General features: G+C 36.9%; 1 protein-coding gene and 1 non-coding gene across 2 annotated transcripts in view; both read left to right on the top strand.

The window, feature by feature from the left end:
• HNRNPLL (heterogeneous nuclear ribonucleoprotein L like) overlaps positions 1-9,485 on the top strand; it is a 38,669-nt gene extending 29,184 nt beyond the window's left edge. The window contains exons 8-13 of the mRNA XM_043468364.1: positions 1,381-1,598; positions 4,363-4,484; positions 4,956-5,157; positions 5,817-5,874; positions 5,967-6,065; positions 8,763-9,485. Of these exons, the coding sequence (XP_043324299.1) occupies positions 1,381-1,598; positions 4,363-4,484; positions 4,956-5,157; positions 5,817-5,874; positions 5,967-6,065; positions 8,763-8,818 (755 nt within the window). The 3' untranslated portion in view covers positions 8,819-9,485. The remainder of the gene's footprint in view (positions 1-1,380; positions 1,599-4,362; positions 4,485-4,955; positions 5,158-5,816; positions 5,875-5,966; positions 6,066-8,762) is intronic.
• LOC122442834 lies at positions 6,284-6,390 on the top strand. Its single transcript, XR_006269808.1, has one exon. It is a non-coding gene; the product is annotated as a U6 spliceosomal RNA (small nuclear RNA).
• Positions 9,486-26,936: the final 17,451 nt, after the last annotated feature.

The following is a 26,936-nucleotide window of genomic DNA, read 5'->3' as shown; positions in this document are numbered from 1 at the left end:
ATTGAATATTGAATCCACATAAGCTGTAGTAATGTGCTATGATACCAAAATATAGTAGTTCTTAGTAACTCACTCAGTAGATGACAAGTAAGTGTTCCTTAGTCTTACATAAAAGTGAAAGCTAGTGGCATTACATATTCTTTATTTCTTGAAAATGAGGGAAGGACTTGGGTTTTTGGATTGGTTTCTTGCACAGTAGGAAAATCTTTCTATGCACCCCAGAGTATGCTTCTATAATCACTGACTCAGCTCAGTCGGTAAAGAATCTGCCTGCAGGGCAGAAGACCCAGGTTCAATCCCTGGGTCGGGAACATCCCCTGGAGAAGGAAATGGCTACCCACTCCAGTATCTTGCCTGGAAAATCCCATGGACAGGGGTGGGCTGCAGTCCATGGGGTCACAAAGAGTCAGGCACAACTGAGTGACTAACACTTCACTTCAGGAGCGCTAAGATGTGTGGGTTTACATTTTTGAGTTACATCTCTCCATCTTCATTGCTTGTTCTCAGTTCTTATGCCTCTCTTCTTCCTGTAAATGTGCCCTCTGCCAGCTTTTAGTATCACAGTTTCTCTGGACTCCTTCATTCCCGTCTATTCCATTCAGTCTAGCTTTGTTTTTCCTTTTGCTTCTAGTCTTTTATGGATGGGAAAACTGAGTAAATTGAAGTTACTTAGAGCTACTCTAGAGTTAGCTAGTTGATTCTTAGTAAAGATTCTTAGAATGAGAGACATAGTTTGTGTGTGTTTCTGTGACAGCAGATTCAGATATTCAAGCATTATCTTCTTTTGGATTCTTGATGTTGCAAAAAATGGAAGTTGCTGAATAATGATAACCTCTGAGTGTGTTTGTGGGGGGTTATTAACTAAATAATAACTAGGCTTTTTGTATCCTAAATTAGAATCAGGAGAATACAATACTAGCCTTAAAGTACATTAATAGTAAAATATATTCAAGGGGACAGCTTCTTAGTGGAACTAAAGGTGTTATCTGTATATAGATTTCACTGAAGATTTTATTGTATTATTCCATCCTCCAAAAGATGTTGGCAGGTTTTTTTGAGTTTGATGTATAATTTATATATAGTGGCCCAAAGTTTTACACTGATTCCTTTTCATCCATCCTTAGCCTGATCTTACTTTTTTGTTAAAATCACTTTTTAAAAATAAGAACTTAAATCCTGGTGTATGCAGTTGTGTGCAGGTCAGTGTATATTGGATCTGGTACAAATAAATACAGATTTTTGTTAATTCCCACAGGTTATATTTGAATATTCATACATTTGAGTTTTCCTTGGATATGCATCAAGCTAGCTAATAAGAGTTTGTTTTTGTGTGTGGTGAAGTGTGTCTGCTAAAGTTTTATTTTGTTTTGTTTTTAATAGGATCCCATGGTCCATTATTACCTTTACCAAGTCGTTACAGAATGGGCTCTCGAGATACACCTGAGCTTGTTGCCTATCCATTACCACAGGCCTCTTCCTCTTACATGCATGGAGGAAATCCCTCTGGTTCAGTTGTAATGGTTAGTGGATTACATCAACTAAAAATGAATTGTTCAAGAGTCTTCAACCTATTCTGCTTATATGGAAATATTGAAAAGGTAAGTTTCATTTTTTTAAGAAATTATTTTTTAAAGTTTCATTTTATATTAACTTCTTTTGCTAGGATATATAATAGGAAAATCTGAAAAGGCTGCAGATACATGTGTCTTCTCGTATTTAAGAGCATGCAGGTTCTTTCCATAGTGATCCACATGAGTTAAAAATTCATTAGGTAGAAATTTAGAAATTGTTTTTTGTTTGTTAGTGATCAGAGTAGATTGTTGATACTAAAAATATTTTTCTATTTTTATTGAAGCATAGTTGCTTTACAGTGTTGTGTTAGTTTTTGCTGAATAGCAGAGTAAATCGCTAATATAAATAGAAGTCTAAAATGGTAAGTAGTTTAGTCAATTACTAGCATATTATAGGCATAAAGCCTATACTTTTAAAATCACTTTAGATATATTCTGGTATTTAACATATTGAACTGTGGAATTTTGAAAGAGCAGTTATTTTCTTGGAGCTTGGTTACACAAACATGTCTTAGCACTTGGCTGTCTATGAATTTTAGGAGAGTTCTAAATTGATACATCTGCCTCCCAAATGCTAGAGTTCTAGTATCTTCTGCAGGACAACATGCTTTTACCTCAAATCAGTATTTGAAACTGACCCACTTTGATAGACTGTGTCCAAAACTTTCTGTCTGGAGGCTTTATACTGAAAAAGTAGCAAGACATGTAAATTTCACATGCTTTGAAGATCTTTAAAATTTCACTGAACCTTATTTTCACTAGATAGCTCTGTGCTTTCCCCAGATCCGTGATGTTTTATTGATATCTCACAAACACTTAGAGTCCCTGTCACAAAGTATGTTCTAAACTATTTTTGAAAGAATCATGGAAAATTTAACTGGGGAAATGATTGGTAGTCTTACCAGTTGTTTGATACATTTGCTAATTTGAGTTTCAGTACTGTAGTATGTTGTTTTTTCCTGTTGTTTTAAGTGAATTTAGTATTGTTTTCACAGCAATAAAAGAAAGTACAGTGTGTGAGTCATAAGTGTATGTGGGGGGGCATGGAATTGCTACTCTAAGTTCTTAGTTCATTAATTCTAAAGCCCCCTTGATCTGAGACAGTAACTTGGAACATCTCTGATAAAAAGAGTTTCCGCTACCTATTTGACCATGTGAAAGAGAAAAAGAAAAAAAGAAAATTCCATATTTGGTTTAGGGAATAACATAAGGAATATTTCTGCTTGTATAACTAGCCAAGAATACATGGAACAGATTTAGCAGCATTGAGAAAAGTAGTTCAGAGTTTTTCATCTACACATTTATCTTATACATCTGGGTGTTCTGTTAAGGTCCAGGAACTGCATAATTTATAATTGACATGCTTTATTGTGTATTTTAACCTTCTTTTTACATAGTGTTACTTTTCTGTTTGTGCTTTTCACATTTGTAGACAACTGGAGTCAGGCAATTTAATCAACATTTTTAGAGCATTGTTTTTTTGTGTTGTGAACTATTGTCTCATTTAGAAATCAAAATCACTTTCTAATAAAAACAAAATTTTCTGTATGTTATTTGAACAATTCTGGTCTCTCCATATCTCGAAAAATTAAAAAATTTAAATGATACATTTGAAGCCATCATAGTCCTTTAAAGATCTATTTATGGTTAAGTTTCTTCTTTTTTTTTGAGATTTACCAGTTGAACTACATACTTCACATACATATTTGGTCACTATTATATTTGTAGAAATGTTATTGGATTAAATCAAGGGAGAGAAATTTTGCCCACAGGAACGCAATTGATTTCAAATAAAACTGGAAAGTCCCACTACAGCTGAGTTTTGTTCAAGTACAGGTGTAGTATAAAAATACTAGGATAGCCTATTAAAATTGATAGTTGCAGTGATAGATATAAATGCTATGTTGCAATTTTTTGTGTAAGTACTCTCACTATTCCTTGAGGTTAATAGGTTAGAACTGTGTTTAATATGTTATTAACGTTAGTAATACTTAATATTTAGGGACTTTCCAAGGCATAGGCACTATGCTGAAAGATAGTCATACTTTATCCCATCTAACCCTTATAGCATTATATACTAAAACTGGAATAATATGAGAGGATAAATATGGCTTCTCTCAAAGATGTTGTGAAAATGTGTATTTCCGATTTTTTAAACTGCCCCTACCTTGCCCAAGCCTTCCTACTGGAAATGCTATCTCAAGGTCATTTTGTATTACTTCTCATATAGTATCTTGTTTGTTACTAAGGCAATAAATAGCATGCTGAATAGTTGGTGATTATTATTTACTTTAACATTTCTGACCTTCCTACTTGAACATAAGCTTTAAGAAGAACATGTCTTAAAAAAAAGACCATGTCTGTTATGTTTGCCATTAAATCCCCAGTACATAGTACAGTGCATGATTATTAAAACATATTAGGTACTTAATAAATATTTATTGGATGAATAAATATTGATGAGTTCTGCCAAATGTTATCATTATCTCCATTTTAGAAGGAAATCTGTGGCTCAGAGAAGTGAATTGCCCCACATCACACAGTTAATAAATAACAGAGTTAGGGTAAGCCTCTGCTCTTCTTCAGTGTGTTATACAATAGAATTGCAGTCTTCTGTTTTAAACTATTGCATTTTGATAAGAGTTAAGAGTGTCCAATAGAAGAGCAGAATAAAGTTAAGATTCCAGGTGTTCTTCTTTACTTGCCATCAACCACTTATAATATCTTTTAGAAATTCTGTTACTGTTAAAGGGAATTAAATGTTCACCTTTTGGGGATTTTGTACTTACAGGTAAAATTTATGAAGACCATTCCTGGTACAGCACTAGTAGAAATGGGCGATGAGTATGCTGTAGAAAGAGCTGTCACACATCTTAACAATGTCAAATTGTTTGGAAAAAGACTTAATGTTTGGTAATTATTTATCTTAAGTGGTAAATTTAAAAAAACATTATCCTTTTTATCAGAGACATTAATTTCCATTTCAGAATATTTTAATGTACCTGAGGGCACATCTGAAACTAGCAGCTATAATGGTGTCATTTAGACACTTCAGATCATATAATTTAGATTTTGTGTATTACTTGTACATAGTTTCATAATCAAAGCAAAATGTTAAAATGAGCAATTTTTTGTTTTCTAACATGAAATTATATTCAGTAGGTTTTTCTAAGTGTAAGAGCGATTGATTATAACTCATACTAACTTTAAATATTAAATGTTAAAAATAGTGAATAGTAAGTATTTAAATTGTATTTAAATAGCTGCGTATGCCTTTTTTTGTTAGGATTGATGCAGGCATATATGTTAACAGTTTGAGACTGCCAACTGCTGCTTTTATCTAACAAAGGTATGTTCTATACCTCTTTGATTTCTAATCTTTAGTGTGTCTAAACAACATTCAGTTGTTCCAAGTCAAATATTTGAGCTGGAGGATGGTACAAGTAGCTACAAGGATTTTGCAATGAGCAAAAACAATCGTTTTACAAGTGCTGGCCAAGCATCGAAGAATATCATCCAGCCGCCCTCCTGTGTGCTGCACTACTACAATGTTCCCCTGTGTGTCACAGAAGAGACCTTCACAAAGGTGGGCACTGAATGCGAATTGTGATGTTCCTGTGGCTTATTTTAAAATATGGGACGTTTAACATCATTTTAAAGTCTCTCACTGTTCATCTTCTGCTTTTGATATTATTGGTATTTTTTTCACTAATTTGGTACTTAATACAGTTCATCCTTTGACCATTATACTTTTCTGGCCTCCATCCTTCATTGGTCTTCCGTTGTTTTGTGGCTCAATATTTTTGAGAGTTGGAATTAGAATTAGTCCTGCATTTATAAAGTTCTTTTACCATGTCCTTAAATCTCACCCATAACAGAACTTTATATATCCTGGCGTTTTCCCCTAACTGCAGGAAATGCTTCAGAAAAGAATTGATTTTTCCAGAACACCACTCCCCACCTTAGGTACTGAGTTAAACCCTGGTCAGCTGTGAGAATATGTTTCAGTTACAAGTCTTGGCTTTCTTGTATAGCACTAAAATTGTATACATAGTTTATAGGATACCACCATTTTAATTGATTTTCTCATGTAGCTTATTAATCTAAAAACATTTGGTTTAATTCATTCATGCCATACTCAAAACTTTAAATGCTACCATAAAGTTTACCTTCTTGGGGGGGGGGTCAAAAAAGGTAGGAATATTATTTTGGCCTTTTTAATGGAGTTTTACATTTCTTTGACAGTTGTGTAATGACCATGAAGTTCTTACATTCATCAAATATAAAGTGTTTGATGCAAAACGTAAGTGCACATTCCCTCTTTTTTTAAGTTTCCTGGTTAATTTGATGATAAGCAAATAAAAAGTGGATTTGTGTTTCTTTGTTTTGTTTTAGCTTCTGCCAAAACACTTTCTGGGCTTTTAGAATGGGAATGCAAAACTGATGCAGTAGAAGCCCTCACAGCACTAAATCACTATCAGATAAGAGTTCCAAGTAAGTAAGATTGTGTCATAATTATTCAGTGGGAGTTACTGTCAGAACATTGATGATAATTTAAAGATAGCATTTATTAGTTTTTTTAATATAGTATAATATAGAAGTTCGAATTTTAAAAAGGCATATAAATTCCACAACCCTCATAATTCTTATATTAGTGATCTTTTGCTGTGTAACAGATTATCACACATTTAGCAGCTTAAGACAGCAAACCTGTGCTCGCTTCGGCAGCACATATACTAAAATTGGAACGATACAGAGAAGATTAGCATGGCCCCTGCGCAAGGATGACACGCAAATTTGTGAAGCGTTCCATATTTTTTAAAAATAAATGAAAAAAAAAAAGACAAAGACAGCAAACCTTTATTTATCGTATTGTTTCTGAGGATCAGTAATGTGTGTACAGTTTAGCTGGGTGGTTCTGGCTCTGGTCTCATAAAGCTGCAGTCATTTAAGTCTTATGACTGGGGGCTGGATAATCCAGTTCCATGCTCACTCGTGTGTTTCTTTGTAGGGACAGTCAAAGCATGTTGACCATTTCATGGTAGCTCTTTTGTCTTTTGAATGAGTAAAAGAGAGATGAAAACAAAAGACCAACAAAACAGAAGGCACAGTGCCTTTCGTAACCTATTACTGGAGGTGCCGTGATATCACTTACGCTGTAATCTTGAGGTCACACCGACCAAGTGTGATACAGTGTAGGAGGAGGCTATACAGGGCTGTGCATACGAGGAGGTACAGAGCGTTGAGGCCCACTTGGAGACTGACTTCCATAAATCCTGTTGATCTTTTTAGAAGAAAGCAATAAATATATATGGTTAAAAGACTCAAATGGTACATACTGGTACAGAGTGAAAATTAAAGCTTTCTAAACCCCTAACCTTTCTGTCTTTTCCTTTTATTCTTCCTCCCCAGTATATATATCTACCTTTTTAAAACTTACACAAAATGGTTCTTCTATACATACTGTTATGTGCCTTGCTGTTTTCACTTAATGTGTCTTAGATTTGTTTCTGTATCAGTACGTGTAAAGCTACCCCCCCCTTCCCCCCCCTCCACAGAGTAGCTGTTTTTAGTAGTGATGTACCACAGTTTACTTGATTTATCCATTTCCCCTGTGATGAATACTGCTTGTTTCTAATTGTGTTTTTTCTATTACTATAATAAACATCCTAATAGTTGCATGTTTTATATTTGTAGGGCAGTTTCCTCGTAGAGAGCATAAAGGTTTATGTTTTGGTAAATGTTGCTAGATTGTCCTTGGAAAAGGTTACACGAGTTTACTACCTGTGGTGTATGAAAATGCCCGCTGCCCAACTCTCTTACCAGTGCTGAGTGTTGTCAGACTTTCGATTTTTACCAATATGATAGATGAAAAATGGTATCCCACATTATTTTAATTTGTATCAAATCAAGTGTCACTCTCTTTATGATGGTAAATGGCCTCTTTTTTACAGTGCAAAGAATATACTAGTATTTAACTTTTGAAGCTTTGTGCTACGTAATTTACTTAGCTCCTGGATCTATAGGGTGTTGAAACATTATCTTTCTAAATAAATAATAGGAGAATAACTAATATCAGTTTTATTAGGAGTGATGATGAATGGTAGTGGGGGGAAGAAGAATACACACTGAAGTATTTGTGGATGGAGTGATGTATCTAGGATTTGCTTTAAAATATTCCAGTACCCCAAAAGCGTATGGATAATAGGTAGATGAAGTAATAAGCCTACCAAATGTTGACAGTTAATGAAGCTTTGTGGGTGTTCATTATACTGATCCATGTATTTTTTCTTGATTGAAAATCTTCTTAGTAAAAAATTAATAAGTAGGAATACCTCCTCTCATTTTACCTTAGTCACAAAAATAAATAGTGAGGCTAAATTTTTGATGGAAGATTTTAAAAGACTTTATATGCATATTTGAGATATATTCAAAATATAATATATGAATTATAAACTCCTTGAAGACAGATAGTTTTTTTTAATCTTCTGCAGTGTCTCGCTAATACTTGCTGATATATATACTTTTATAGGAATTTGTTTAACACTAAAATTCTGGTACATTAAGATAACATAATTATTTCTTTGCATAATCAGTTGACGAAGAACTATCTCTGCTTGTTCTGAAAAGTTAAAGAAGAATGTATAAAATGAAAGTATATTTGTGTATTATACCACCCCTTCTTTTCTTTAGCAATTTAAAAATTTATATGCCCTGTTGATCAGATTTAATACTTAACTCTTAGAACTTTTTCAGCTAATTGATATCTTCTTTTACATTCAAATCTTATTCCATTTCCCAAACTATATTTGAATGAACTTTTATAGAGTGATTACCGTTGGTGATATTTTCTGCAAAGTGAATTTTGCAAATGGACTTAGATAAGCCTAATCCTGATACTGTTTATCTATAATGATTAATTCACTAAAAAAAAAAAAGAAAAAAATTTATGAGTGCATCCTATGTGTCAAATGATGTTTAGAACAACAGGAATGTAAAATGGACAATATTCCAGCCTTCATTTAGCTTACCTGATAGTAGGTATGAATGAACGTAATCTTCTCTTTACCTTACATAGAAATTTTCCTTCTTCAAATGCTATAAAAAAGTAAAATAATTTACTCTGCTAATTCAATTTTATCATGAAAGTTTGATGAAGGAAACTGTTAACTTTGTTTTTTAATTTTACAGATGGTTCCAATCCCTATACATTGAAGCTTTGCTTTTCTACATCATCCCATTTATAAGAAGAGACGAGCATGTTAGAATTTATGTTTTACCTTTATTACAATTTTAAAGCTACACTTCATTTAAAAAAGAAACTAAAATGGTTAATCTAATGTTGCCTTGCTTTGATTTAAGATTCTGTTCTGTAATAAATATTTTGCCTTGAGTAAATTTGTTGTACACTTAAATATTGCTTTCATTTTAACATAGAATATCATAATGTAGACTATCTACAACTTTCTTGTAGATTATACAAATATATGATTTCTAATCTTATTTTTCTTCCACAGTGAAAATATATTTGCATTCTTAATGCTAATTATCTGCAAGTATTTTTCCATTGTGTATGAGATTAATGCAGGTGAAAGTATTGCATTTTAATATTATAGAATTCCTATTATATGTTTAGATGTTTAAGTATGTTGCAGTTATTCATATTAAACATGTATTTATTAAGTATTTTAATCAAGTTTGAGAATAACATTGCATATGTTAAATTTTAAGTACTACAGATTTAGCTGATTTTATATTTCTCAAAGGCTAACAGACATGGATACACTTGTACAGTATGCACTCAAACTTATTTAAATTGGTGTATTTTTTTTTTTCTTAAGTCATTGTCCATTTGTATTGACATGCCTCTGTTTCTAGTTCCAGTTTGGCGATTTTATAAAGTTACAACAATGAGTTAATGTGTTCATCTTCATTTGTTGCATGTGACTTGATCTTGAAAACACATCTGGTATTTGGCATTGAAATTTTAATAGAAGTTATAATTAACAATTCCTCTTCTAGATAATCTGAGATCCATGGATGGGCTTTAGGGAGTCTAAACTCCCTAAATTTGTATGTAGAATTTGGGGTACTTGCATTTTTATTTTTTACTCTGAAATCCATCAGTAATATATGTATTTTTCTACATGGTACAAGGTATAAGGATCTAATTTTATTTTTATTCCAAACAGATAGCTATTTGTTTCAGTACCATTTATTAAACATTCTTTCTCCACTGGATCTGGTTTTTTTTTTCCTTTTTTTAGGAACAAAACATATACATAGGCAAGTAAGATGTAAGGACTGAGCATGGTATTGAGAGACTATACTTTAACATCTGTTACCAGGTTCATAGCTTTTTAATAATAGAAAACTGATGCAGGCATTTTATTTTCATCTTTATTAGAAGAGAGAATTTGTTTTATCTATCTTGAATAACTATGAAATCTATAGTTGGCAATAGCCAATCTCTTGATCCTGAGAGTTTTAAACAAATTTGTATATAGCAGTTCCATTTAGATCTTTTGAAAAAGCTTTATTTTGAATTTTAACAAAAAAGCAGTTTGCCTTAATCCTTTTAGAAATAATGCAGGGGTTTAAAAAAGTTTTAAGAGTTGTTGAATAGAAAGTTTTGATGGAAATGAAGCATACATTAACATTTCTCATTGCATTTTGACAACGGTGGACTAATGTCCCTTTTAGCCCTCTAGATGTAGAAATTTTAAATTGAATCTAGAAGCATTTTAGACCCTTATCATGGAACCCAGTAAGTTATGTTGAAGGTAACCTGTGAATGAACTTCTGTAAATGTATGGTACTGGGCTGTATACATAAGTTTACCTGACTTTACAATAAACAAAGCTTTTTTCCCTCTTCTATAAATACTTTTCTACATTTGTTGTAAAATTGAGATGTCTTAATTTTATTTATTTATTTATTATTATTATTTTTTGAGATGTCTTAATTTTAAAAGGTAACTTGTGAGTTTGTGTAATAGTTGTCTCCTTCCCTTGCCCTCTGAAAATTAAGATGGATGTCAGTGTTACAGATTATTTTGTGCCTAAGATTTTAGGAGACAAACCTGTGGATGGTTGACAGGGCTTATTTAATTTATATGTGCTTTAAGTAGTATTGACTTTACATATGAATTCTTTTTAATGCTTTCTCCCCACCAAAGTGACAAGTAGATTCTTCAGATGTGATTGGGGTGGTAGGCTGGACCTTGCTGGTTTATGCACTGGCATGTCAGTCCTCTTGTTGCTGTCAGTAATGCTTCTGACAGTTTACTTGGGTTCACCACTGTGTACGCTTTGGCGACACACCCTCTTCCCTTATCCTTAACAACAGTCTTGCCTTCGTGATCTTTCAACTTTTAAGAGAACATGCAAGAGCAGGTTCTACAGCTGCTCTTACTAAGAAATAGTAGCTTGGGAACTTCCCTGGTAGTCCAGTGGCTAAGACTCAGTGCTCCCAATGCCTGGGTTCAATCCCTGGTCAGGATACTAGATCCCACATGCCACAACTAAGACCTGATACAGCCAAATAACTAAATATTTTTTAAAAAGAAATAGTAGCTTTGAGTTTATTTTTTTAATACTGAAATTCCATTCCATAGCCAAATCCCATGAAACATTGGATAATAAATCTGTAGAAGTGAGTTATGGAATATAAGCTGCCTTTTAAAATCCCTACTTTCCTGCTGAAGGATTACCCTACCAAAGAAAAATTATTTGCAGTTGCAGCTGGCATGAGACTTAGCAGCATCTTAGTGATTTGATTGTCTAAACAGTATGTTTTCTAGGACTGAAGTGAGAGATGAGGGCAAGCATGACTGAATGGGGTCAATAATTATATTTCATGTTTTTACATTGTTCTCTGCAGGGATAGGTTGCTGGGTAACTGCTTCTTAGTAGTTATCAGTGATATTCTCTTTCTAGAAGAAAATTTTGAGTGTAGAACATTGTTCCATAGTTATCTACAGCATAGATTTGCTTCATTTAAAAAGTTCATGTGAACTAAAGTCACCTTAATTTAGACAGCATAAGGAAACTGCTGTGAGCATAGGCTGCTTTGATCATACAGTACTAGCTGTATTAGCCCACACTATTAATTGCTCTGGTAAATGGTTAAAAATAGTGGTTACCAGAGACTGGGAATGGGAAGAACAGAGATTTAACTGCTAGTGGGTATAGGATTTCCTTTGAGATAATGAAAATGTTCTGGAACTAGATAGTGGTACTAGTTAACTACATTGTAAATGTACTAAGTGCCACAGAATTGTACATTTTAAAACTGTTAAAATGGTGGTTTTATGTTATGTGTTTTTTACTACAGTGAAAAAAAAGGTCTGGCCCAGCAATCCTTCAGTTTAAACAAGGGCCTGTGCAGTACTTCACTTTAATGTAGCTAGTTAGATATGTTGAGAAAAGGGTGTGGGGATAATGTGGGTTAGTTGCACCCCACCAGCAGATGTAATCCCAGACCTGGCTTATGGTCTTATTATGCTGGCTGTCAGCTTTTGTTCTCCAGTCACCCTGTGGGTCAGGGTGGGTCACCCGCCAGGGAAGAGACGGCTCTTGAGCACCGTGAGCAGTTAGGCAAGCATTTGAGATGGGGAGAGGATGATTCCATGAGTACAAACTAGAATTTGTCTGTGTTCTTAAACCAAAATGATGCACTGGCTGCACAGTACAGGTTTTGCTGGGACTCTGCTATGTTTTGAGCTACCCTGATTTAATGAGTCTCAGCCTTCAGGAAGACATATTAGTGAATGTAGTCAAGTTTCCTTGAAGGTTAAGAGGCGATTTTACCCAATTGACCCAGTTTTATTTAGATTTTCACCCATATACTAACTATAGCTATTTCAAAGACTTGAAGAGGAATTTAGTGAGATTGATATTTATAGAAAACAATACATAGAAACAAAAACATATATATATAATATATAAATTCTTCAGAAAGCCTTTTATTTAATACTGTTACCAAATCAAATTTGGATCCACTCACACGCACAGTAAAACCAATCTATTGACACTGGGCTGTGGTGAAGGAAGGTACAGTGTTTATTGCAGGGCACAAAGCAAAGAGTCCAGGCAGCTAATGCTCAAAAAGCCCAAACTCCCCAATGACTTTCAGGGAAAGATTTTAAAAGACAGGGTGAGGGAGAGGGTTGCAGGGTATATGTTCAATTTATGGGCATTCTTCTAATTGGTTGCTGGTGAAGTAATCAAGAGTTAGCATCATCAACCTTGTGGTTTCAGCCCACCTGGGGTTTACATGCTTGTGGATAGCCTACAATTTTTCCACCTAGTGAGGGTTTCATTATCTGCAGAATAGTTCAAAGAATATGGCTCAGAATATTACCTATAGCTCTTGAGGGGAAACTAAAGGTCCTTGACATCGTTTAATTCCTGAACTATCATTATTTTGTCTTGCTTGACCATTTTCCTTTGTTTCTGTGTTTTCTCACTTCTCTGATTAAATTTATTGTTTGGAACTTGGGGAAGGCCTAGGAGGCTCAAGTTATTTTGCAAATAAGAGGCGTGCAGAAGGCAGGCAGGGGGGTCTGTCCCAGAAAGGTCTAGTTTGTTGTTTAGTTGCTAAGTCATATATGACTCTGCAACCCCATGGACTGTAGCCTGCCAGCCTCCTCTGTCCATGGAATTCTTCAGGCAAGAATACTGGAGTAAGTTGCCATTTCCTTCTCCAGAGGATCTTCCCAACCCAGGGATTAGACCCATTGCAGGCAGATTGTTTACCACTGAAGCCACCAGAGAAGCCTTGCTGGGTTACAAGATGAGAATGCAAATGCATTTTGTTTTAGGCACTTGTGTGATGCGTGATAAAACCTGAACTATTTCTGCCCAATACAGTATAGTAGGACTGATGCAAATGTCAATGACCTCAGTCATGGTAGAGCTTTTCTTGCTAGACTGTTATAAGTAACATCGATAGTACTATTGCCAACACAAAATCAGACTTGTCCTACAAAAGCCTCATGTGATTGTTTAATGCTATGATATCTCTCAGTAAACTGCTTATATTTGTGCTGAAATTACCACTTGACCAGAAAGACTAAAATAGTTCTGTTGCCTGTTGTACTTATTCCTGCTGTGTAATAACCCTTTGCTTCCTACAGTTTCTGTTCAAAACATTTTAGTCTCAGAATCAGTAAAACTTGTTATTTTCCTTAGTTTGTGTTTCTGAGGAAGGCAGAACTGCTCTGGGGTGTTGTTTCTGTTTTGTGTGAATGAAGACCACATGGTTTATAAATTCTAGAAAATGTACAGAGATAGCATCTTGGAGCCCCAGCCTCAACATACCTGCCACCAGGTATGACACATTGGAGGATTGGTCTGTAACCTAGAACTGTGTCATGGGCCATGATGCTCTTCCAGTGAGAAGCAGGTGAGCATGTGACTGTGTATAAAGGAAAGGGCAGAGACTGAGGTAGGAGAGACCTGATTCCACATTGATACAATGGAGAGTTTAGGATAGATGACATGATTTGCTAAAGAATACTATTTTAGGGCCTCCCTGGTGGTGCAGTGGATAGGAATCCACCTGCCAATGCAGGGGACACAGGTTTGATCCCTGGTCCGGGAAGATTTCACATGCCACGGAGCAGCTAATCCTGTGCACCGCGGCTGCTGAGCTCACATACCTAGAGCCTGTGCTCGACAACAAGAGAAGCCACTGCAGTGAGAGGCCCGGGCACTGCCACAAAGGGTAGCCACTGCTCGCCACAAGTAGAGAAAGCCTGCGTGCAGCAGCAGAGACACGGCACAGCCAAAAATAAAAACAGAACATTAAAAAAAATAGTTTTATTTAATCGTCGTATTTTTCCTGATTCTTTTTTGACCCAGCAGTTACCACTTTTGGAAAGGGGCTATTGTAATCAGTAAGGGGATAATATCAACTATACTTCAGTTTAAAAAAAAGGAATGATAACAAACAAAAGAGCTGTACTAGCTTTAGAGCTGCTTCTCCCACTGCACACAGGCAGAGAAGCTAATAGCCCTGGTGATTGCTCAGTATAGTCTTCAACCTGCCTGACCTGGGAACCTCACCAGAGTACATGGGATGCTGTGTAGCCCATCCAGTAGCTCTGCCTACAGTGGGACTTGAACCGAGAGCATAGCCCATGGCTTTCCCATTTGCAGAGCAAAATCGGTGGCTTCAGGGAGTTCAGTGCACACTTGCTGGATTCAGCTTCCCGAACAACAAGCCTTGTGGGTCCTGGCTGCTGTCCTGCTGCTCTGCAAGGGCAGGGAAGCGAACTTATAGCCCCATGTACTACCAGCCCCATGTACTATCCAGTCCCAGCCACCTCTTGAGCCTGACCAGAAAATCCAGGCAACAGGTGAGGCCCAACCTATAGCCACACTTGCAAACCAAGTGAGCAGTTCTACCCAGCTGTTGCAGGTACTTCCCATTTTCTGTCCTCAAAAGTAAAATTGTTGCTGAGTAAGTTTTATTCTTGCCTGAGTTACCCAGATAGGTTTCTTAAATTGATCATGTTAGGTATTCCCTAGTAATTTTGCTTCTTTAGCAGTTTTAATGAATAAAGGAGAGGATTAGGCCACCTAGCATTTTGCATTATGAATTCTCATGTGATGATCCTTATTTTTTTAAAAAAGTTTTAAATTGTAATTGACAATATTGTGCAAGGTTTACTGTGAGTTGTTTATAAATTCCAGTATGATTATCACCACCATAGTGTTAGGTTTGCCTTACATCATGAAGTGAATACCACAGTAAGTTGGTGAATATCCATTATATCATAAAAAGTAAAATTAGAAAATGTTTTCCTAGTGATGGGAACTCTTATGGTTTACTCTACTATATAATGTACAACAGTGTTGTATTTATTGTGCTGTACGTTACACCTGTAGTGCTTATTTATCTTATAGATGGAAATTTGACTTCCTTTGTGATGTTTTGACTGCCTTAATCCATTTCCTCTTCCCTCATCCCCTCCACATGTGACAAACCTTATTAGGTAAATTGGATTAGGTGAATTTTTCATCCCAACCTAAAGCTAGTTGAAGAGGTCGTTGCTAAGCAATAGGGGTCCTTTCCATGGGATTCCCAAATGTCACCAATCACCTGTTAGGTTGGGAGGATGAGCCCAGGATATGGGTTGGGTTGCTATGGTGCAGGGAAGGGGATAAATGTATTCGTACTTCTCAGTATTGGGTTTGGATATCTTAAAAACTGCACTTGCAGGGATCAACCTTTCTGAGTTTGAGGACCTACCATACCAGATCCTAATTTTTGAGACTTGGAAAAAAGCACAGGAGTTAGAACTTTTCTTTTTCCTGAAGCTGTGTGGCTTTGAGAAAAATCCAGACTTTTGTGGTCACACAAAAAATCTCACTGTCTAGAGGTGAAAAGGATTGAGCATAGGCATTTTAAAGAACAGCTCCATTAAATGGGAGAGACTTTACTAGGAAAACTGTGTCCCTAATGAGCTGTGTGACCGTGAGCAGGTCATTTTAAGGAACTTTAAACCTTAAGATTCTTTTTGTGTGAAGTGAGAACAATCATCTGACCTACTTAGCAAATGAAAAAATACATATGTACTTTTGGTGATGCTCATGAATCTTCAGGAAAGGTGGGGCACTTGGCATTTGAGAAGACCTCTGCATTTGTCATGGCATTGACTCTTGGGAAGGATGCCATAGGCCACTACAACTCAATCATTGCCGTTTCAGATCCATATTTAGCTGCTCCTTGGAGAATCTTTCAGCAATACAAAGGAATTTTATATAGATAAAAAGTTGTATAGCTCAGGTAGTAGAAGATCCAGCAAGTTGGTGATTTAAATTATTTCAACCTGTCTGGACAGTTTTTTAAAGACTTGGCTCACTATACATTGATGAAAGCCCTCCCAAATTCTAAAGGCAGGCACAGTTAAATTTAACTACTAGTTTAAAAGTTTATGATAGAACTTTACTTTTAATATTGGATATATATAAATTATGTATATTTGTATACCTGTCATAATAAATGCAGATCTCATAGGCAACCAGGATGTGGTACACACAAACCCTTTTTAGTGAATAGAACTGTAATACGGATTTTAATACTATATCTGATTTATTTATATCTGATGCGAAAAGCTGACTCATTGGAAAAGACCCTGATGCTAGCAAAGATTGAGGATGGGAGGAGATGGGGACAATAGGGGAGGAGATGGGGACAACAGAAGATGAGATCGTTGGATGGCGTCACCGACTCAATGAACATGAGTTTGAGCAAGCTCCGGGAGATGGTGAAGGACAGGGAAACCTGTCTTGCTGCAGTCCCTGGGGTTGCAAAGAGTCGGACATGACTGAGGGACTGAATAACAAATATTCTCTTGGTCAAGACCCCTCATCATTCTGCTGGGAAATTGCAAACGGTGGGAAAACAATTTAGTTCCTAATGACTATGTTTTCAAGAAACTCACTAGTATGTAGACTGCCTATTTCTGACTACTTCATGAAAGTATAGAGGTTGATACATTTCTACTCTGTGAAGTACCTTTACAGGACTTTGAAAGATGCCAACTAGATTATAGAAAACAGTGCCTTGCAATCTTAGTTCTGTCTGGATTTGACAGAATTTTTTTTTTTTTTTTTTTTTTGCAGATGGAGTATTTCTAGGTTGAAGAGTCCCCCCCCCCCCTTTTTTTTTAGTTTATTCTAATGAAGTAGCTCTTCTTTCACCGAAGTCCCCAAATTTATTCCATCCTTTAGCTGTCGTTTTTCTTGGACATTTCACATTCTGAGATGTGGTTAGCAGAGCTGTATGCCAGTTGTGTAACCACTCCAGTTCATAGAAAGCTCTTTTCCATTTTGGTTTCCATACCCTTAGAATGAAGAGTGCTGAGGGGATAGGAGTGGAGGCTTAGAGACTTAGGTTCATGGCCTCACTCTGTCCTTCATTAGCTATAGAAGCCCGAGTAAGTCCTTTAACAGTGGCCTGAGGGACTTTCCTGGTGGTCCAGGGGTTAAGACTCCACACTTTCATTGCAGGGGGTGTGGGTTCAGTCTTGGTTGGGAAACTAAGGTCCCATGAGTGTGGCCAAAATTTTTTTTTGAAAATGGCCTGGGCCTTGATTGTTTATTAATCTATAAAATGGAGCAGTTAACATCTCTTCTATGTATCTCATTTATCCATTTAGAACTAAATTGTCATAGAGTGGGGGATACTATGCAGTGATCCTGCTTTTTTTTTTTTTCCATTTGTGAAGAGATTATTACACTCTGAACTCCACAAGGGCAGGAATCTGTGTTTTCTCTCCCCTTTCTTTCAGTACCTCATCCAGTAGAGTCAGTCTCTCACATGCAGTTATCTTCACAGAGGAGAGTTGTCTCCACTCTCTCCAGCTTGACGTTGCCTAACTTTGTGACTAGGAGCAAGGAGCAAACATGCTTATCAAGGGGAAGATAATGGAAATCTAAAAGGAAGTTACAATACTAAAGACCACAGAATCAAGATGAAAAACTATCTTGACAGGCTGTGGCCCTGGGTTGGAAACAATAAGGTGAAGTTAAACAGATAAAAGTTCCTCATTTAAGTTTAAATGGCTAACATTTGGACTGCAAAGAGATCAAACCAGTCAATCTTAAGGGAAATCAACCCTGAATACTCATTGGAAGCACTGATGCTGAAGTTCCAGCTTTTTTATCATCTGATGAGAATAGATGACTCATTGGAAAAGTCCCTGATGCTGGGGAAGACTGAGGGCAGAGGGAGAAGAGGGCATCAGAGGATGAGATGGCTGGATGGCATCACTGATGCAATAGATGTGAACTTAAGTAAACTTGAGGAGATGGTGAGGGACAGGGAGGCCTGGCGTGCTGCAGTCCGTGGAGTTGCAAAGAGTTGGAAATGACTGGGTGACTGAACAACAGCTAATTTTTAATTGAGCATTTATGTATGTAGGACTCCTGCTAAATACACATGTAATTCTTAGGTAAGGTAGATATAATAAAGATGGGGTAATTCAGTAATTCAGTGTAACTTATCCAAGGTTGCTCAATCGTTAAGTGGTTGAACAAGGATTCCAACCTATGAGCGTTCCAAAGAACAAATACTTAACTGCTATTGTTGTTGTTCACTTGCTCAATCCTGTCCAACTCTTTGTGACCCCGTGGACTGCAGCATGCCAGGCTTCCCTGTCCATCACCAACTCCTGAAGCTTGCTCAACTCCGTAGAGTTGGTGATGCCATCCAACAATCTCATCCTCTGTTGTCCCCTTCTTCTGTCTTCAATCTTTCCCAGCATCAGGGTCTTTTCTAATGAGTCAGCTCTTTACATCAGGTGGCCAAAATATTGGAGCTTCAGTTTCAGCATCAGGTTTCAGTGAATACAGAGGATTGATTTCCTGTAGGATTGACTGGTTTGATCTTGTAGTCCAAAGGACTGTCAAGAGTCTTCTACAACACCACAGTTGGAAAGCATCAATTCTTTGGTGCACAGCTTTCTTTATGGTCCAGCACTCACATCCATACATGACTACTGGAAAAAAAACAGTAGAACACAACAAACTGTGGAAAATTCTTCAAGAGATGGGAATACCAGACCACCTGACCTGCCTCCTGAGAAATCTGTATACAGGTCAAGAAGCAACGGTTAGAACTGGACATGGAACAAAGGACTAGTTCCAAATTGGGAAAGGAGTACGTCAAAGCTGTATATTGTCACCCTGCTTATTTAACTTAGATGCAGAGTACATCATGTGAAATGTCAGACTGGATAAAGCACAAGCTGGAGTCAAGATTGCCAGGAGAAATATTAATAACCTCAGATATGCAGATGATACCGCATTTATGGCAGAAAGCGAAGAACTAAAGAGCCTCTTGATGAAAGAGGAGAGTGAAGAAGCTGGCTTAAAATTCAACATTCAAAAAAACGAAGATCATGGCATCCAGTCCCATCACTTTATGGCAAATAGATGGGGAAACAATGGAAACAGTAACAGACTTTTTTTTCCCTTGGGCTCCAAAACCACTGCAGATAGTGACTGCAACCATGAAATTAAAAGACGCTTGCTCCTGGAAGAAAAGCTATGAGCAACCTAGGCAGCATATTAAAAAGCAGAGACATTACTTTGCCAACAAACATCCATCTAGTCAAATCTATGGTTTTTCCAGTAGTCATGTATGGATGTGAGAGCTGGACTATAAAGAAAACTGAGTGCTGAAGAATTGATGCTTTTGAACTGTGGTGTTGGAGAAGACTCTTGCGAGTCCCTTGGACTGCAAGAAGATCAAACCAATCAATCCTAAAGAAAATCAGTCCTGAATATTCATTGGAAGGATTGATGCTGAAGCTAAAACTACAATACTTTGGCCACCTGATGCAAAGAACCGACTCATTGGAAAAGACCCTGATGCTGGGAAAGATTGAAGGCGGGAGGAGAAGGGAACGACAGAGGATTGGATGGTTGGATGGCGTCACCGATTGAATGGACATGAGCTTGAGCAAGCTCTGGGATTTGGTGATGGACAGGGAAGCCTGGCGTGCTGCAGTCCATGGGATCTCAGAGAGTCAGACACGACTGAGTGACTGAACTGAACTGAGCAGGCTAGACTAGACAGACCTTTGTTGGCAAAGTAATGTCTCTGCTTTTTATTATGCTGCCTAGGTTTGTCCTAGCTTTTCTTCCAAAGAACAAGCGTCTCTTAATTTCTTGGCTGCAGTCACCATCTGCAGTGATTCTGGAGACCAAAAAATCAAGTCTGTTACTGTTTCCATTATTTTCCCATCTATTTGTCATGAAGCGATGGGACTGGATGCTATGATCTTAGTTATTTGAATGTTGAGTTTTAAGCCAGCTTTTTCACTCTCTCTCACTTCATCAAGGGGCTCTTTAGTTCCTCTTCACTTTCTGCCATAAAGATGGTGTCATCTTCATATCTGAGGTTATTGATATTTCTCCTGGTGATCTTGATTCCAGTTTGTGCTTCATCCAGCTTGTTCTTCATCCAGCCCAGTATTTCACATGATGTACTCTGCATAGAAGTTGAATAAGCAGGGTGACAATATACAGCCTTGATGTATTCCTTTCCTAATTTTGAACCAGTCTGTTGTTCCATGTCTGGTTGTAAACGTTGCTTCTTGGCCTGCATACAGGTTTCATAGGAGGCAGGTAAGGTGGTCTGGTATTCTCATCTCGAAGTATTTTCCAATTTGTTGTGATCCACATAGTCAAAGGCTTAGCGTAGTCAATGAAGCAGAAGTAGATGTTTCTCTGGAATTCTCTTGCTTTTTCTGTGATCCAGCGGATGTTGGCAATTTGATCTCTGGTTCCTCTGTCTTTTCTAAATCCAGCTTGAACTGGAAGTTCTCAGTTCACATACTGTTGAAGCCTAGCTAGGAGAATTTTGAGCATTACTTTGGTAGCATGTGAAATGAATACAATTAACTGCTATGGCTCTCAGAATCCCTTGGGCCCGCCCCAAGATGTCCATGTCATAATCCCCAGAACCTTTAAGTATAAAATTGTCATGGCAAAGGAACTTTGTAGTTATGAGTAAACTTACTGACATCTAGAAGGGGAAATTACCCTGGTGGATTATACACCAATCTAATCACATATGTGTTTGAAAGTGAGAAACTTTCCTGTCTGCAGTGAGAGAGGGGACAGGAGAAGGAAAGATTTGGAACATACGAACTCTACCTGCTGTTGCTAGCATTGACAATGGGGGAAGGAGGCCACAAGCCAAGACTGTGAGTGGCCCCTAGAAGTGCTAGCTGACAGCCCGCTGGAGGGGGACCTCAGGGCTAGAGTTGCAGTGGGCTGAATTCTGCCAACGACCTGAATGAGCAAGAACATGTAGAAAGGAATGTAACCTTGCCAATGCTTTGATTTTACCCAAGTGAGACCAAGGGCAAACATCTGATCTATTGAACTTTATGACAATAAATTTGTGTTTAAGCCATTGCATTTGTGGTAATTTGTTATGACAGGAGTGGAAAACTAGTACTGTTGCATTCATTTTCCAGCAGAAACCACAGTCTAAATATGAAACCACACTATAATGAAGTTAAAACTAAAATAAGGGTAGAGAAGCATTAGTTTTCAGATCATGTCTTATTTTTTATATTGGCCAGACTATTTTTGGAATATTGGGTCAATTCTGAAAGCTGTGTTTTGAAAGTCATTGGCAAATTAAAAGTGCACCTAGTGGTAAGAGTGATGAGCCTAGGAGTCACAAAATTTTAACACTGTGGGACACGGATGCATTTTATACACGTCTAGCTTTGTCCTATTCCAGTGTCTTCTGAGTGTATTGATATATCTCATCAGGGTATATAATATAGTTTTTGTGCTTTTTTTTTTCTTCTGTGGCTTCAAAGATAATCAGACAAAATATAAAATACATGACAAAAGTCCATTGTAATCCCTACTCCTCACCACTCATAGCCTAGCAGGATCTTACTCTTTTTGTTTATATGTATATTAACCTATCGACTCTTGTGTTTATATTTCTGAGTGAACAATACCACAAGGTTTATAGATTATGAATCTTGAAAGACAAAATTTATTCTAAGATTCTACAGCTATTTTTTATACTTTAATGGCTTTTTTTAAATTTAGATTTTTTGGTTTGAGAATTTATTTTTGTGTACCGTGTAATATAGCGATCTACTTCAGTTTTTTTCTGTATGCATAACTAATTGTCTTAACACAATTTTCTGAATAATCCAGGTGGTGACATTTACTATACCTGAAATTCCTATAGTGCTTGTGTCTGACTTTGTATTCTCTAATTTGTCCCATTGGTCAGCTATTCCTAAGCCAGTGCGGTGCTTTTGTTTTGGTATCTGGCAGAGTACACCATCCTCATCCATCTTATTTTTCATACTTTTCTTTCAGTCCTGTTTCTTCAGTATTATTCTCAAGTATTCTTCCAGATTAATTTAAGGATTAACCTGTCAAGTTAAAAAAAAAAAGTCCGTTCTGTAAAGCAATTATCCTTCAATTAAAAAAAAAAAAATGTCCTGTTGGGGGAATTCCCTGGAGGTCCAGTGGTTAGGACTTCAAGCTTTCATTGGGGAGAGCCCGGGTTCAGTCCCTTTTCAGCTAACTAAAATCCCACAAGATGCTTGTTGTGGCCAAAAAAAAAGTCCTGCTGGAATTTTCATTAGAATTGTATTAGATTTATACACTAATTTGAGAGGAATCAACATTTTTAACGTTATAATATATTTACATTTATTATATAAATGTAATAATATAAAAATGTATTATATATTTATATTATTTTTTACATTGTTCTGTCCAGGATATTCAGGTCTCCTTTTCAGTCTTTCAGAGTATTTTCATGATATTCTTTATGTAGCGCTTATGCATGTCTTGTGAAACTTACACCTAAATGTATTATTTTTGATTTTATAAATTGAATCTATTTTCTTTCATTGTTTTCTAACTACTTATTGCTCCTATAGTGTTAGGCTATTGAATTCATAATATTTATTTTTTATTTTTCCATTCTACTGAACTCTCTTATTAATCCTGATTTTTATTTTATTTTTTTGGCCTTCCTGTGCAGCTTGTGGGATCTTGGTTCCCTCAACAGGGATTGAACCCATGCTCTTGGCAGTGTGAGTGCCAGGTCCCAACCACTGGACCACCAAGGAATTTGATCATTTTTCAGTTGAGGCTCTTGGATTTTTTTTTTTTTAAGGTGGGCAGTTATATCATCTGAAAATAATTACATTTTCTCTCTCAGCAACATTTAAACTTATAATTTTGTTCTTGAATTGTGCGATTGACTACTGACATTTTGAATCAGCTGTTTTGACATTACAAGACATTTTAACATAACCTTAACACAAATCACTAAATAATCTTTGTTTTTCCAAAATGAAATAGTAATAGCTGATGCTTACTGCATGCCAGGCAGGTTCTAAGCATTTTACATATATTAATGTATTTAATTCTAACAACAACCTTACAGTGTGGATATTATTACATTTGGTTCGATGTTGGGCAAATTGAGGAGCAGAGGCATCAAGCAACTTACTGAAGGTTGAACAAGGGGGTGTACTAGAATTTGATCCTACTGGTTCCCAAGGTCATACTCTTAAATTGCTTCTAAATGATTAAAACGAAAATTGATTCCTTAAAGTGGATTTCTTGACTTTTCTCATTATAAAAGTAAGACATGCTTATTACAGAAGGTTTAGTCAAAGAAAAAGGCACAGACAAAAGGAAAAATCATTTCTAGTTCACTGTCATTTTTGATCACTGTAGGGTATTCCATGGGATAAGATGGTAACATCTTATTATTTGGGTTTTCATATAGCTTTTCAGGCATCCATTTATTTGCTCATGATACTCTCTGAGCTGGAATTTTTTGGTCAAAAAGTATTAACATTTCAAAGTTTTACAGAGTTGCCAAATTGTACCTGTCACCCCAAGAAAGGTTGACCTGTTATACTGTTAATTTGATAGGTGAAAATTAGGTTAATATTATTTAAATTTGATTGCAATATATTTTCATGTATTTTAAACACCTTTATTTCTTTTTCTATTGGCTGTTCATCTTTTTGTTGATTTATAAGAGTTCTTTCATTCTTTTTACATTAGGGGCATTCTGGTTTACAAACATGTTGCAATTTTTTTTTTTTACCAGTTTGTCATTATAGAAGGATTATAGAAATAGTGATTTACACTTTCTTATGTATTTTCACAAACTACCAAATATCTTTTTATTTATTTAAAAAAAATTATTAGTTTTAAAATTTTGACTGAACTGGGTCTTCATTATTGTGCGTGGGTGCGGCAAGCTGGCCTTGTTCTCTAGTTTTGTTCAGTGGGCCAGCTTCTTGTGATGGCTTCTCTTGTTGCAAAGCACAGGCTCTGGGTGCATGGGCTTCAATAGTTGCAGCACACCAGGTCAGTAGATGTGGCGTGCGGGCTCTCGGGCATACAGGCTTCAGTAATTGTGGCACATGGGCTTAGTTGCCCCATGGCATGTGGGATCTTCCCAGACCAGGGATCGAACTGGTGTCCCCTGCTTTGCAAGGCAGATTCTTAACCACTGGACCACCAGGGAAGCCCTCAAATACTCCTTTTAAATTACTAATTGAGTGACCCAGACCCATCTTTCAGTATTACTCCTTCCCCTCCTTCCCTTAGACTTAACCCCTCAGCCTTCTTGGATGGGATGAAGGGTCAGGGCTGCCATTTAAGGCGTTTTTAGTTGTTAATTCAGAACTGTTTGACTTATAGAAAAATGATGTAGATTGCATATTTGTGCAGAAGATGAGCATGCTTAAATCCACGAGGACAGAAGAAGTCAGTGAATTAGAGATGCCAGCAAACATTAGGAAATGGGAAGCATACAGATAAATGGTAACTGACCTAGCCTATAGAGGAAAATGCCAACAGTCATACTAGACTGCACAGCAGAACTCTGAAAGGTTCGGGAGTTGGAGGCTCCAAGTACCTCAGATAGCTGGAGGGGAGAGGAGCTCATCACGGGATGATTTGTTGAAAGACTTTATAAGGGACAGTTAACGCACAGGGCCCTTCCACACCCTACCCTGCAAGATGACTACCTCTCCTTTACCCCAGAGGAAGAAAGGAGGTTTATTTTCTTAAGAAGTTCAACCTCAAAAAAAAAAAAAAAGAAGTTCAACCTCAGATGGTCCCCAGCTTATGATGTTTTGACTTGTGACTTTTCAGCTTTATGGTAGTGCAAAAGGAAACTCATTTAGTAGAAACTGTACTTCAAACGTTGATCTTTTCCCAGGCCATCAACATGCCCTATGATATTCTCTCACACATGAACTGCAAAGGACCCAGAAGAGTCAAAACAACTTGGAAGAAGAAGTACAAAGATGGAGAACTACAACTACCTGGTTTCAAATTTTACGATACAGCTATAGTAAGCAATACATATAGTAGCTCCAAATTGGAAACAGCCACAAATGTCCATCAACAAGTGAATGAATGAACAAATGGTGGTATGTCCATGCATAGTGTCACTTCTGCCACACCACAAGCCTAAGCAGGTTCAAGGGAAGGGTACACAGACCCCACTTCTCACTGGCAGAAGGGTAAGTCACAGTGTAAGAAGAGCATGTGGGATGAGAGCTACTGCTGAAGATGTCACAGTGTCCTTAGAAATACTAACACTTTTTAAAGCCTTACATCATATGTCAAGCTCAGAACACAAAGAACCATTGTCCCATAGCATGGTACAGGGCTTTTGTTTGTTGAAAGCCCATTAACTAGAACAGCTCTGCCTCTGCTTAATGAAAGCTCTTTTCTGAGAGGCAACAGAGTATGTGCTATCATAAATTAAGTGCTCTTCAAGAACTGTCTGAGCTCAAAGAAATGAAGTATAGGATCATGGACTCAGGGTCAGGTATGAAAACTGATTAGCTTGGGTCAACACTTATTGTGTTGGACTTCCCTGGTGGTTCAGACGGTAAAGAATCTGCTTGCAATGCAGGAGACCCGGGTTCAGTCTCTGGGTCGGGAAGATCCACTGGAGACGGGAATGGCAACCCACTCCAGTATTCGTGCCTGGAAAATTCCATGGACAGAGGAGCCTGGCAGGCTGCAGTGGATTGTTTAAACCAGATGCATAAGACATTTTAGGGATGACTGAGGAAATCTGAATGTGGATTGGTATTAGAAAAGATAAAATTTTATTTATATGGAACAGTAGTAATCGTTAAATTAAAAATCCAAGTTATATAATAAGGTCTGATTTTGGTACACAATATATAGAAATACATAGTTGTCTCTCAGTATCCCAAAGGGATTGGTTTCAGGATGCCCTTGTGCATAATAAAATCCAAGGATGCTCAAGTCCCTTATATAAATGATGTATTTGCATATAACCTATGCATATCCTTCTGTATATTTTAAATCATCTCTAGATTATTTGTAATATCTAATACAATGTAAGTGCTGTGTAAGTAGCTGTAAATGCTATGTATATTGTTAGCAGCACACAAATTCAAGTCTTGTTTTTTGGAATTTTTCCCCCTAATATTTTCAATCTGTGGTTGGTTGACTCCATGAATGTGGAAAGTGAAAGTCGCTCATTTGTGTCCAACTCTTTGCGACCCCATGCACTATAGAGTCTGTGGCATTTTCTAGGCCAGAATACCGTTCCCTTCTCCAGGGGATCGTCCCAACCCAGGGATCAAACCCAGGTCTCTCACATTGCAGGCAGATTCTTTATCAGCTGAGCCACTAGGGAAGCCCATGAATGTGGAACCCATGGATAAAGATCAATTTGTATATGCAAATTGATTGTCTAAACTGGAACACTTAGGAAAAATAAAGGAGAGCACAATTGATAGTTATGCTAGGACAATAGATATAGATTGGTTCTTCCCAG

Source organism: Cervus canadensis, chromosome 5 (genome assembly GCF_019320065.1).
Source record: "Cervus canadensis isolate Bull #8, Minnesota chromosome 5, ASM1932006v1, whole genome shotgun sequence".
In the NCBI taxonomy this organism is placed as follows: domain Eukaryota; kingdom Metazoa; phylum Chordata; class Mammalia; order Artiodactyla; family Cervidae; genus Cervus; species Cervus canadensis.
Note: the sequence above shows the minus strand (reverse complement) of the source record. Positions and strands in the feature narration are given on the sequence as shown.